The following is a 13,967-nucleotide window of genomic DNA, read 5'->3' as shown; positions in this document are numbered from 1 at the left end:
TTTTCGTGCTGCACATTATCAGTGTGACAATCAGAGCACAACACTGCAGGGGCTGTGACTGTACATGATTTTTGAAATAAAAACTACATAGCGAAAGCGTGATTAACAAAAGCATTGATGGCTGTAAATACATTTGAATATCTTAAAGTTTCATTGAACGTAACTTAGTAATAAGATATCTAATACATAAGTTGGACCTACTTCCAAGAGCATAAAACCATCAGTGTATGTGTGCTACGGCTTATGACCAATCATCACGTTTGTGGTTTACAACCATACAAGTTCTGAATGTGTCAACAATGTGGCTGTTAAAAACCAAGGATACATCCACCACTGGTGTAAAGATTTGGACAGTGAATTTCCAGTTACTCTATGGATTTGCCAAATGATATTTGTAATGTTTTTAAGGTTGTCCCTAATAGCATCCCTGAATATTTTTCGCTTTCCTCTAAGAAAATGTGGTATCTAACAACTAATCAACTGGCATCATATTTGGAGGAACGTGTATAACCAAAAGGATATCATATTACATATTAAGTTTTGATGACACTACCAATGTTAAAGCTAAAAGAGAATTACAAACTATCACTATGTTTTTGTCATAGAATAAGTATTGCATAACAATGGTTTTCTTTTCATTTGTTGACATCTTTTCTTCTTTACTGAGGGTTTCCATAAAGTGACTACGAAGACCTGTTAGTTGTTTGATAGTGACATATTCATTAAACCTGAATTATTTGTGCTCAAAATTTTTCTGATTGTGTGGACTCCATCATTGTCAATGACATTAATAGTTTAAAGTTGAAGCTGTTGCTTTATATGCACCCATCTGTAAATTCCAAATAATTAAATGTGACTCAGTAGCTGATGTATTTATCTATCTTTTATAGTTCGCTACTTTTGATAGGCTTGCATTAATGGTGTGCATGAGAGTTGTGTACAATGCTGGGAAAGAAAGGATGTGATGGATTTCTTTGAAAATTACCCTAAAAGAAATAGATGAACATTGATTCTATCATTTAATTATAAAAAAATTTATTTATAAAGCCATTTACATATATGGACAAGTCATGTTTGCAAAACACATTGAAATAGTAGACTAAGCACCACTGACAATAAAGAGATACTGAGCCGTGACATTAAATGTGTCATGTCCTAGGTATGAAGGAACAAGTCAGTTACATACTTATGAGATTAATTCACACGTCATATTTCACAATGATTCAGTACAAATTTCCTCTTCATAGCACTAAATTTTCAGTACTGAGCTTCAGTTCGACGTAATTTGAAATTTTTACTGCAAATATCCCTTAAAATCTGTTTAGCTGCAGTATATTGTCGATGTGGTAAAAACTTTTTTCTGCCTCTACCTCCGTTTGCAGTTAGTTTGTTTGTTTCCATCTGGTCTTGAATTTGCTGTTGTTCTGATTTCCTTTTCTCTTCATTTTCCTGTTGCAAAATTTGCATTTTCAGTACAAAGTAATGTTAGTCAGATACAAATTTAAATGAGTAAGGATTGTTTTACTTCTTACTTAAAACAATAAATTGCATCTGTTGAACAAAATTAACTGTGTTAGTAAAACTGACTGATGTCTGAGAGTATCAGAGCAGAAAGATATTATTATGCAGTTGGCCTTTGGAATGGCATTTTCAATATTCCATGTCTACTTCCTAATACCTTAAATGATCAACAATTGCACCATGGCTGCTGAAGTTTATTGTTACTTGCCAGCAGTGTTCCAGCTTCTGATGGCTACAAATATCACTATTTTATAGACTGAAAGTGTAACAGAAATGGCAATGATAATATAAAGGAAAGTGTCAAAATTAATCTCAGAAACTCACCAGTCGAACTCTCTGAATTATGGTAAAAAACTCAGCAAACAAATGGAAACATTCTTCTGGCTTGAATTTCTTAGGATCTTCACAGAAATGTTTGGCTAAAGCATGAGTACAAGCCTTCACCTTATTCATAGCCTGCTGAATTTCATTACTGCATTTCAAAGCAGCCTTAAAGAAATCTGTGGAAAGAAGAGCAAAACAGATTTTAACAATAGCAAGCACAAATTCTAAAGTGAGAATAATTTGTAGATCTATTTTATATCATGATCGGAGACTATGGGATGAAGAAGTACTTGTTTATGCAACAAGGTTATTTAAATTAACAGTGCCGGAAGTTGTGTTCATTACCTTTGAACTGCACCCTGATTCCACTTGTATCTTCCTTCAGCTGTGATGCAACATGTTTGACATCACTAATAAGTTTCATCACTTCTTCCTGGAGCAGCTCCACTGATATCCTGAAACATTGTAAACCATCTTTCATTCAGACATTCTGTTTGGAAGTAATTATTTTGTTATTTGTTTTATAAACACAAGCTTTTTGTTAATATGTCATTATGTAGTAACGAGCACTCTGGATGCAAGTTCACCTATTCCACATTACAGTCATTATATATTCAGTATGCAGTGGTACCAGTTGCTGTCGCGGAGATAAGAGTGTTTGAAGTAGTCATCTTCACATTATGGGGGTCACTAGAACATCTCGTTATTTCATATCAATGTAATTTTAAAAATAAAAAAAAAAAAAAAAAAAAAAAAACATGAAAATTGTCCTTTGATTTTCTAGAGTTTCTACAAATATTCTTGAATGCTAAAGATGTTTTCAAATGGTGTGTATTATTCTCAAGTAGAAACAAATGGAAACTGATAGCACATGGCCAGGCCCAAACATGCATTTTTCGTCAACAATTTGTCTACAACATGTACTTGTACATCCACTATGTCTATCCCGTATAGGGGATACATTTTACTTGAAAGTTTCTTGCAAAGTGTCAGGGGATAAATATGATATTGCAATGCCTGTGTTATTCCGAATTATGATGCTATATTCCTTCAGCCACATGTATATGTCAGAAGGAACTGACACAGCAGCAACTACAGCCATTATGAAATACAAGAAATGTATTTGCAGTTCTGAATATGGAAAACTATCAGCTGTGGAGGGGAATGACAACAATGAAAATTTGTGCTGCACATGAACTTGAATCCAGATCTCCTGCTTATCATGAGTGGTCGCTTTGCTATTTGGCTATCTGACCCAAACTCCCATATGTTGTCAACAATGTGTTCTATATATCTAAAAACAAAGATGATGTGACTTACCAAATGAAAGTGCTGGCAGGTCGATAGACACACAAACAAACACAAACATACACACAAAATTCAAGCTTTCGCAACCAACGGTTGCTTCATCAGGAAAGAAGGAAAGACGAAAGGATGTTGGTTTTAAGGGAGAGGGTAAGGAGTCATTCCAATCCCGGGAGTGGAAAGACTTACCTTAAGGGGAAAAAAGGACAGGTATACACTCGCACACTGTCCTTTTTTCCCCCTAAGGTAAGTCTTTCCGCTCCCAGGATTGGAATGACTCCTTACCCTCTCCCTTAAAACCCACATCCTTTCGTCTTTCCCTCTCCTTCCCTCTTTCCTGATGAAGCAACCGTTGGTTGCGAAAGCTTGAATCTTGTGTGTATGTTTGTGTTTGTTTGTGTGTCTATCGACCTGCCAGTGCTTTCGTTTGGTAAGTCACATCATCTTTGTTTTTAGATATATTTTCCCATGTGGAATGTTCCCCTCTATTATATCCAACAATGTGTTCTTGTCCACCCAATATGTACAGGGTGATTATAATTAAAGTTAGACTTTCAGGGTGTTGTAGAAATAGCACCACTTGTCAGCATGACATCAAAATGCAACGGAATAGATTCAGAGAAGGGGCAAAACATAGGGCAGAAGAATAAAGTGCTTTTTATGCTGATTTCTCCCGTCCGATGTGATATGATCTTACTGTGGTGGATGGGCTTATGTAACTATCAGTATCACACCTGTACACCCATACACACTGAGTAGTACAGTTTGTTTAATGACAAACATATACCTTAGGCATTGTTGTATGATTAATTTGTCATTTGTAGCCAACCACTATTAAATTTATGATGCTTACAGCGCCACCTATTGCTACATTTTGCAACTATTTATTTTTCTTCTGCCTTACATTTTCCCCATTCTCAAATAACATTATGTTGCAATTTGACATCATTCCAACCAGTGGTGTTTATTTCTACGGTGGTTTGAAAGTTTAACTTTAACTGTAATCACCCTGTATATTCCTGTACACAGGAGACATTTTACTTGAGATTCACTTCCCGGGCTCAGCAGATAAATACTACAGCCGCCTACACTTAACAAACAGGCTTATGCACACGGCTCTCATACTTTGTGAAGGAAAGATACCTGCCCTTCAGGGTATCCCAGCCATTTATGCCATATACCTTTACTTTACTTTTTAGTTTATAACAATATCCTTTGAAAAAGTGAAATGTTGTACAAATGAGATACTTAATTACAAATTTATTTCCAATTCAGAAAACAAATGTAAAAATTGGACCAATAAAAGTGGGCCCTTTTCAACTCTTTGCTAATATTTATAAATATAAGAGTGGTTAGGGGGACGACAGGTGGCAGATATGTAACCTTTGAGAAACAAACAGATAAATTGCAAGAGCAAGGATGAAAATTCTGTCTGTCAAAATTTGTATTATTTAGGTGAAAAATTCAATGGATATTGTAGTAAAGGTATGGAGAAGATGAACAAGGTTTCAAGTATATTGAATATTACAAGACTCTAGTGTCAATATGATAAAAAAATAAACACACACAGAGCAGATATTAAGGCATAAGCACACTTAAATAACTTATGCTCTTATTTGTACTAGAATCAAACAGAATGAAATTCTTATAAGTAGATTCTCTACTAATAATTAGAGAGCCCCAAGCATTACCAATTTTAACGTTATGACTTAATGGACTCTTACCTTGCCATTTCTTTCATGTTACTCATATCTTCTGTGAATTGTAATATTTCCTTATTGTTAGCTTCTGCAACTTCTACCACATAGTGCAAGAATGTCAGCCTTGGTTTGTTTGCTTTTATTTCTAGGAGCTTTGGTAGTGTGCTGAGTGTAAAGCCTGCTGCATTGCCCGCATAGCTTCCCTGGAACAAACACACAGTACCTTACATTTTTTTTCCTTTTTTAACTTATCAATTTACTTCTCACAAAAGCTTCATGTTAGGAATACTTACAGCATTTATGAAGTTTCCAAGTTGAAGTACTAGTGCTAGAAATTCTTTCAAATGTTTATTAGCCTTCAGCTTATTGCATGCATCTGCAACGGCATTTAGTTGTTCTCTCAGTTCATATGTTCTTAAAGGAAACTCTTCTTTCTGCAAATTAATTGATGCACAGAAATGAGTCAGGATATATTATTATTATTATTATTTTGGCAATATGATGTTGATAATGGAGACATGACTTTCTACTTACAAGCAACATTGCCCTAATCCTGAGGACAAAGGAAGGTACTTCTGATAGCTGAAGATAAAATTTCTCTGCCTCTCCTAAACGATCCAGATCTCCAGAATAGCATCTGACTGAAGTCAGCTGTAACAGATAAGACAACTCTCTCAGTTAATGTTTAATTATTGAGCTCCGTGGAATAGTATGTATTGTGTTTTAATTGTATTAATTACTATGATCTAAAATTAAAACTGTCATACATTAGGCCTACCTCTTTTTCTGTGGGAAGTAGTGGCAAGAGAGCTTTCAGTTTCTCAGGACCTATATCACCTCCTTTAAGGTTCTTTATAACTTCTATGACTGCTTTCCCTCCCAATTTGAACTGTTTTAGATAAATATTTACTGCCAGATCTCTCTTGGTTTCCAGTAAAGTGATCTTGGGAGTTATTGGTGCTGGAAGTGTTACTGGAGAAGACTTTCGATGTTGCACAGTAGCAGTTTTCTGACAGAACAGTTCTTCCATTTGCTTGAAATCAACTCTAAGACTCTTTGCTTCGCTCTGCATTTCAGTCCATACTGATTCACCTGCAAAGAATTAGAATTCTGTTAGAACTGTTTGCCAGCAGTAAACAATCAAAAATCTGTGTTTACGTACAGAAGATGAATAAAATCACCACACATATTGCTGTCAGTGTGGTTATTACTACACATTTTATGGAACAAATCTAAAATTTGTTTATATCTTCTGTATTTATTACAACTGTAATGAACTTAATAGTACCATGAAGTGAGTAAATCATCATTTTTCTTACCTATCATAGAGACTGGAATCTTTGTCCAGCTTAGGGTTTTCATCTTCCGCTTGGGCAGTGGTAGTGTGTTAGACTTGTCCTTTACTGGTGTCCACAAACTTGCAGAATCCGGTAAATGTGCTGGAAGTGAATGTCTCCTATGTAACATCAGTGTTTCAAAGCTGTCACTATTGGGAATTGGAGGAGGTGGAGGTACATAATTTTTTTGTTGAGAACTGTAACCTCCAAGTGATGAAGGTGATAGCACCCCTGAAGCTGATGGAATAGCTGATGACACCACTGAAATAAGTGGCAGTGGCAGACAAGGTGGAGGTGGAGGAAGAGGAGGTGGTGCTGGGAATGACAGTTTTGCTTCTGATGGTGACAACTGATGCTGTTTCTCATTATCACAAAGTTGCTTTACTTCTCTTGTATATTCCACCTCGGTCTGCGTAGACACTGTGCTTGTATTAAGGATATAAAAAGAATGTGTTTTGATAATACTGTCAGCTCTTCTTTCATGATATTTTTGAGTGCGTGCTGGCTTTTTGTGGATAGAAAACCCAGGTTTTATAGCTTCAGATGAAAGAGAGTCAAGTGCTTCCCACACACTGTCCCTGAAATCATATAAATTTTGCCTTTATTTTACTTGAAAGGTCTAGTAGTATAATATATGCACACATCAGTGGGTTACAGACATTGCATGCATAGTTATACTTATCATAAGGTAAACATTATGCCAAGTATTTCCATTTTAATTTAAGCTCTGATAACTTACACATTTGGATTTGTTGGATCTAGCTGTGCAAGCTTTTGTAGCATGGAGTGGAACCTGACAGCATGTGGTGTATCTGCTATCTGTTAACAGACACAAAAAAATTAATTCATTACTGTTCTCTTTGTGGCACAATACACATGGGTACTTTTACTAATGGAAGTTACACACACTAACCACAAGTATTTCTGTTTATCAGTAGCAATAAGGACAATAATGTGTACCTTTTTGAATATTGCTTCAAACAACTGATGATGAGTTAGTTGTTTTGTTGATTCTAATTCCATCTCATCTCTGTGTTGGTAATCAATGAATGCTGAAACTTGCATCTGTAGCTCCTTATCATCAGTTGCACTTAGTGAACTCAGGATTGGTCCAAGCCCACGACCTAGGAATACGCAACATATTGTATGTGTTTCAGATGTAACATTTTTCTGTTTTGAGATAACAAACAGGGTAATAATACTATTGGTAATTCTTTACAGATTTTTTAAGCCACACATTCACTGTACAGCAAAGGCAGCTAGAAATACGAATAAATAATTACTCACCAAGCAATTCATTCCTGATCTGCACACGCTTGTGGACATTGTGGCAGCCCAGTGTTAGGCAGTTGATGAAAGAAAGCAGCCTTGTCTGATATTCAACATTTTTTGTGTTACGAAGTTCACTCACTATTATGTCAAACCCATGCTTCTGATCACAAGTAACCTGTGCACAGAAGGAAAATATTTGCATTGATCATGAATCATCACTTGTCATATGCAGTTAGAAAATATCGTGCCTTGATAATTTGTTCTTTTAGCAGGGAACTCATAAAATAATGGAATTGCAGTTAGTTTAAACCTATGTACTTCTTAGCGACATCATGTTGACCAACTGACTGACTTAAGGCAGGTTTGCTTTCTAACCTCATGATTACTGAGTGTCTAAATGGAAGAACAAAATATTTACCTTGAAGTGCCTTAGAGCATGAAGAGCCATTTGATGTCCTTTTGAAGAATATGCACACACAGCACAGAGAAGTTCAATAACTTGCATTTTAACCATGATGTTCTGAGATTCTAGTGCTGCAACAGAGGAAGGAAATCATATTGAAGTCATTTTTCAGATCAAATAGTACAATGGTTTGTGATAATCACTGGACAATTAGTATAATTGCACTCAAGCAATTGCAATAAATGTGGTAAACTACATGGGTGTAGCAAGATATATTTTGCACAAAGGGGTTTGTTGTTAAGAGCTATTTTGACAGAAACTGAATCGGTTGTGATAATATAATTGTGTGAACTGAGCAGAATATTGATATCTGCTTTCTACACAGTATTACCACTCAGATACAAATACTGCATACATATACTTGGCCAGCAGCTACTGCATCCAACCCAGTTCTGATAAAAAAATTTCAAACATAATAAGGCAACTAAAAATCAAACATTCTTCTGCCGTAGACAGTGTTATGTATCACCTAATAAATGAATAAAGTGGAAGTGAATAAAGCAAATCCAAAGGTATGTGAATGATGGCAAAAAGTAGAACTGCAAGTTTTGTAACTAAATTTAAAATACTACACCTGTCCCAGCATGGTTTCAGAGAAGGGAGGTCAATAATAATGGTTCCAACAGATTTCTTTAGTCGAACGTACTCTGAGTTTAGTAACAGCTAAAAGAAGACTTTGAGGATTTTGATGGACCTATATAAAGCATTTGACTGTTTGAATCACACCACAGTTGCCGCACACATCTGGCTGTTAAGTAGGAAACTTTGTCATTGATGACATGTTATAGTGTTGTGAGGCTGCACTTATGTTGTTAAACATAGTTATGCTGTTACTTAGAAATGGGTTGCCACAAGTATTTGAACAACCAAAACGTATTCTGTCATGTTTTTGGTAGCTACATAATTGTTAATAAGGACAAGACATTAATAGAAGGTAACAAGTTTTGAAAACGTATCTTGCATATAGAAAATAATGTCATATGGTTCAATGGGCTGATGAAAGTTTTTGTATCGGACACCAGGTCAGCGATTTGCGTATTCCCAACCTGCCGCTCTTATCTGTTATCCAAGAAGGGTAAGGTGACCTACAGTGTGATGTGGAATCCAAACCACATCTTTCCTGCGACTCACACAGATGAACAATGGGTGAAAACAAAGACTGAATAACTGATAGTCTGACTGAGACTCGATCCTGCAACCTCTTGGTTTCCAGGCATACACTTTACTACTAAACCACCAGGCCCAACATATATCTAAATAGCTCTGATGATTGACACATGTATCCATATATTTTGACTGCATTGACTTAGAAGCTTAAATTATTTACACCTCAAGGTACTGTTGATTGTAGTATTTGACATAAATTTCAACTTGAGACCCCTAACTGTTCTTTACAGATGCCTGTATCTTTTGATTGCATTGACTTAGAAGCCTAAGTTTTTCCCCCACCAAGGGACAGTGGACCTTGGTACCTGTCATAAATTTGGTACCTGTCATAAATTTCAACTTCATGTTGTTGCTGGAAAAAAGGAGTCTTAACTGATGGACACACAGATGTGCAACAAATTGCAAAAAAATATTTTTGTGTAATATAATTACAAATTAACAATTTTTATATATTTTTCTTTACTTGTACTGTAGAACTTGTTTCTTGTTGAAATTTGTGACTCTAGGTCAACGGGAAGTACCCTGTACATATTGATGAATGAGTTTGCAAGTATTGAAATATGTAACATAAATGGCTGTATCTTGTGATTGCACTGAATTAGTGGGTTAAACTTCCCAGCTGCCAAGTGATCACGCTCCTTAGTATGTGAAATAAATTTCAGCTTGATTCCTCTACCCGTTCCTGCAAAAAAGGGGTCTTAACAGGCGGACAGCAATGTGATTATGTAAGGGTTCCATTTTTAATGACTGAGATGCAGCACCCCAAAATAAGCTTGGGTCTTCTTTAGAGAAGTGGTGGCCAACTTTCTGAGCAACAACAAGCCTGCAATTTATAAAACCATGTTAGTATAATACTGCAGATTTTCATGAATTTAGGATGCAACATGTGTGAAGCTTCATATTCTTCATTCATACATTGGAAAATCCAGGATCGAGGGACAGTCAAAGAAAAGAAGTTTTGCCCCATGTCAGAAAGAACAAATTGCAGTGAAACGAAATTAAATTGCCATTTATGTGTTGTGCTGTTGTAATAATTATCAGCATATTTAAGTAAACATATATGATTGTCTACTCTAATGACGCTGTAGTGATTCTATACAAGATTACAAAATAAATAATTTATTTTCAACCCAATTGAAAAATGCTCTCTTAACTGAGTTGTACAGAAAAATGAGAATGAAACCTGAAATCACTCTACAGTCATACAACATAAATGCAAGAGTTCTGAAGTACAGTGTAGCCAGTTAGAGATCTGAGTTACAAAATGTCAGCCACTGTATGACATAAGGTTTCTCCTTAGGCAAATACTATTACTCCTCAATACATAAGATTTCTTAGACTGTGTGAAGCTTGCAAAGGAAGCAGTCCCAAATACTGGAAAAGCAGTTAAGTATCTAAAACAAAAGGACATCCTTCCCCTCGTGCACAATGAAGCAAAAGCTGTAGATGATAATGTTCTCTGGATATAGTTCTATGGACTTGTAGTCCAACGAATGGTCTACTCAGGTCCTATATGAGAAAATATACAAGCTAGCTACTTAAAAAGAATATTTGACATTCAGAAAAAAGTAGTTAGGTGTATAACAAAACTACCCAGATAGTCCCGTAGGCGAGCTTTTGTACACCATAACATCATAAGAGTTCACTCATTGTGTGTGTATCTCAGAAGATTATGGGAGGGAGAGCGACTGATAAACACCTCCTTTACATAAAATAATAAAATCTCAAACTTACATTGAGTGCTCCAGATGAAGGATACAAAAATATTTTTAACGAGTTACTGAACTCAACTGAGGAAAAAAAGTAATTAGTTCTTGTTTAAATCATTGAAATGTAAAAAAAAGTGTATATACAGTATGTATGAGTTATGAAAATTAAACAAAATATTGATGGCATAGGTAACAACATTCCATGTGACTGTAACCCTGTTTTCTTTATTGTACATACAATGTATTCAAGTGTGGCTTAATGTAATGTGGTAAATGCAGATGCTAGGTCTGTCTTTGCTCGCCTACAAAACTGTATGATATGCTCAAAAACATCGCCTCAAAAATAGCAGCTTAGCAAGGATAAAGAGTAATCAAGCAAATGAAAGTTACAATATCACATCAATAACTCATTTCAAAAGGTACTTCGCTTGCAAGTACCCACCTACTCTTTGACTTCTTCTTTCTATGACGATATAATTGCAAGATCTGCACTCATGACTATTACATACATGCATCTACATGTCTAACACGGTAGAGGGTAACAGAAATGCTGATATGGTCTAAGCTACTACGCAGTTTAATAATCCAAGCACTCCCCTTCAGGACGAATCCACGAAATTACTTAAGAGCTTCCTGTATAGACTGTGACTATAAACATTGACTGACTGAAGTTTGCCTATCGGCAGCGGTGGAAGTAGCGTACAAGAAGTAAATTTTTCCGTGCTATAATTCGGGTAATGGTGTCACATGCTGTTCGTAGCTCCACAAAACTTCAACGAAGTTCCCTGTGCTTGCCTTAGTAGCGGTTTCACATCAGCGCAGTATAAAAGCATTATTATATCTTTTCGACCACGAAAATGTGCACCGTATCAACAATGCTCGAATAGCATCCCGTACTACCTTGCCAGTGCGTCAAATGATGAACTTCTCTCCCACCTCACGAAGTATGCAACAGTTACAAAAGATACCAAAACCGTGAAGAGGTACATGTGAGAAGACTTAAACTACTACACTGCATGCTTTTGCAACTACCAGGACGTAGGATGCAAAGGCGCAGACGCACAAAAACTGGGACTTCACACAAAGAGAATTCTCTCAACTCACACAAATTACCATATGGAAACCTGCTCGGTACGTGCATTTAAGACGTCTCGTAATAGTGTGTAGCTGTTTGATAGCCCATTTTGTAGTAGGACTATAAAAGAAATCAGTGAACTGATCGATTTTATGTGTTTGTAATACGGAATATGAACCACAGTCAGGGTCTAGCTCATTCTCAGCTGTGTACAGTGCTTAGCAATTTGTAAGAATTTAATAAGTTCGCAGCCTAAATAATTTTTCCTGTACTAGTTTATATCTACTTATTGACCGTTTTTAAACCAGTTGCCCTATTATCTGTTTCATGAAAGATGCAGTGGCTGTACCATAAACGTGCGGTTCAGAGTGAGTTAACGGAGAAAACACGAATTTGTGACGAACTCGCAAATCAGTTCATTTGTAGGCATTGAGTGTTGATACTTACTCATTCTCTCTCTTCACTAAGTTATTCTCCTGTTGATCATTTTCGGTTACTAAGACGTTACCAACTCTGTCCCAGAGTAAAATAACTAGAGCCGGACGTGTTCTTAACACAGTACCATACATTGTAATGGTAAGTGAATTTCCAACCGTTTATTTACGCATATCTAATCAGAAACATCGCGTGCTCACCTGACCTTATGACACACTTGTTGCCATGTATCTCCAGCAAACTGCTAGATTTATGCCTTCTAAAACATGTGTAGTACGCGTTTTGTCACACAACCCACATGACTCTATCACGCCTCCTATGGTCTTCCGAAGAGTTCGTGTACTTTGTTAAGCAAACGATGGATCCTTTGAAAAGTTCTATAGTTCAAAACCTAGCCGCAAACCACGCGCAACGCAGTGCGAGGGGTTCCCTGAACGCACACACCCAAAAAGAGATCTTTTCTGGGAATTTCGTTACACGTACACTTTACTAAGGACGCTACAGTTACGACAAACAACGATAGAATGGTGGGTGTTTACCTTGTGGGCTGCACCCATTTCTGGTCAACCTCCTGAGCCGTCCTACGCCGAGCTCCAAACGGCAGAGCATCGCGGGCTGCCGGTCCATCGTCTTCTGCTTGTGCGGAGCTCCTGTCCTGCACGGGCGGCTGACAGACACAGACTGGCGGCCGTAGCGGTGGCTGGCAGGGAGTCCTGCAACCCCCTCCCCCACCCCCGACTCATCGCGGCGTACCGTTACCTCACTCCGAGTAATTGGCAACCCCTACCCCTCTACATTCCATTCCACTTCACTTGCCGTGAAAGACGAGTAGTTGTTCACCTTTGACTTAACTATTATTACGCACTTTTACTGTGCAAATGATAGTACGCCAGTAGCGTTCTGATAAAAAAATTTCAAACATAATAAGGCAACTAAAAATCAAACATTCATCTGCCGTAGACAGTGTTATGTATCACCTAATAAATGAATAAAGTGGAAGTGAATAAAGCAAATCCACTATTTAAGAAACGGTACAGAAGTAAATTGGGAAACTGCAAGGCAGTGTTATTGATCTGCTTTTACAAAAGTATGTGAATGATGGCAAAAAGTAGAACTGCGTTTTATAACTAAATTTAAAATACTACATCTGTCCCAGCATGGTTTCAGAGAAGGGAGGTCAATAATAATGGTTTCAACAGATTTCTTTAGTCGAACATACTCTTGAGTTTAGTAACAGCTAAAACAAGACTCAGAGGATTTTCATGGACCTATCTAAAGCATTTGACTGTTTGAATCACACCACAGTTGCCGCACACATCTGGCTGTTAAGTAGGAAACTTTGTCATTGATGACATGTTATAGTGTTGTGAGGCTACACTTATGTTGTTAAACATAGTTATGCTGTTACTTAGAAATGGGTGGCCACAAGTATTTGAACACCCAAAACGTATTCTGTCATGTTTTTGGTAGCTACATAATTGTTAATAAGGACAAGACATTAATAGAAGGTAACAAGTTTTGAAAACGTATCTTGCATATAGAAAATAATGTCATATGGTTCAATGGGCTGATGAAAGTTTTTGTATCGGACACCAGGTCAGCGATTTGCGTATTGCCAACCTGCCGCTCTTATCTGTTATCCAAGAAGGGTAAGGTGAC

General features: G+C 36.8%; 1 protein-coding gene across 1 annotated transcript; it reads right to left on the bottom strand.

The window, feature by feature from the left end:
• Nucleotides 1-1,018: 1,018 nt before the first annotated feature.
• On the bottom strand, nt 1,019-5,393 carry LOC124771226 (FH2 domain-containing protein 1-like). Its single transcript, XM_047249302.1, has 6 exons — nt 5,385-5,393; nt 5,144-5,284; nt 4,875-5,053; nt 2,191-2,300; nt 1,846-2,021; nt 1,019-1,449 (listed from the first exon to the last, which is right to left on the bottom strand). Exons 1-6 carry the CDS (start codon nt 5,391-5,393, stop codon nt 1,258-1,260), a joined length of 807 nt encoding a protein of 268 aa, XP_047105258.1. The 3' UTR covers nt 1,019-1,257.
• Nucleotides 5,394-13,967: the final 8,574 nt, after the last annotated feature.

Source organism: Schistocerca piceifrons, chromosome 1 (genome assembly GCF_021461385.2).
Source record: "Schistocerca piceifrons isolate TAMUIC-IGC-003096 chromosome 1, iqSchPice1.1, whole genome shotgun sequence".
NCBI classification, from domain to species: Eukaryota; Metazoa; Arthropoda; class Insecta; order Orthoptera; family Acrididae; genus Schistocerca; species Schistocerca piceifrons.
This window is presented reverse-complemented; position numbering and strand designations above follow the sequence as displayed.

Coding starts and splice junctions, on each gene's coding strand:
- LOC124771226 (XM_047249302.1), bottom strand. Junction 2,301..4,874: donor AACATGAAAGAAATGGCAAG/GTAAGAGTCCAT, acceptor ACAATGTTTCAG/GATATCAGTGGAGCTGCTCC. Junction 2,022..2,190: donor AATCAGGGTGCAGTTCAAAG/GTAATGAACACA, acceptor TTCTTTCCACAG/ATTTCTTTAAGGCTGCTTTG.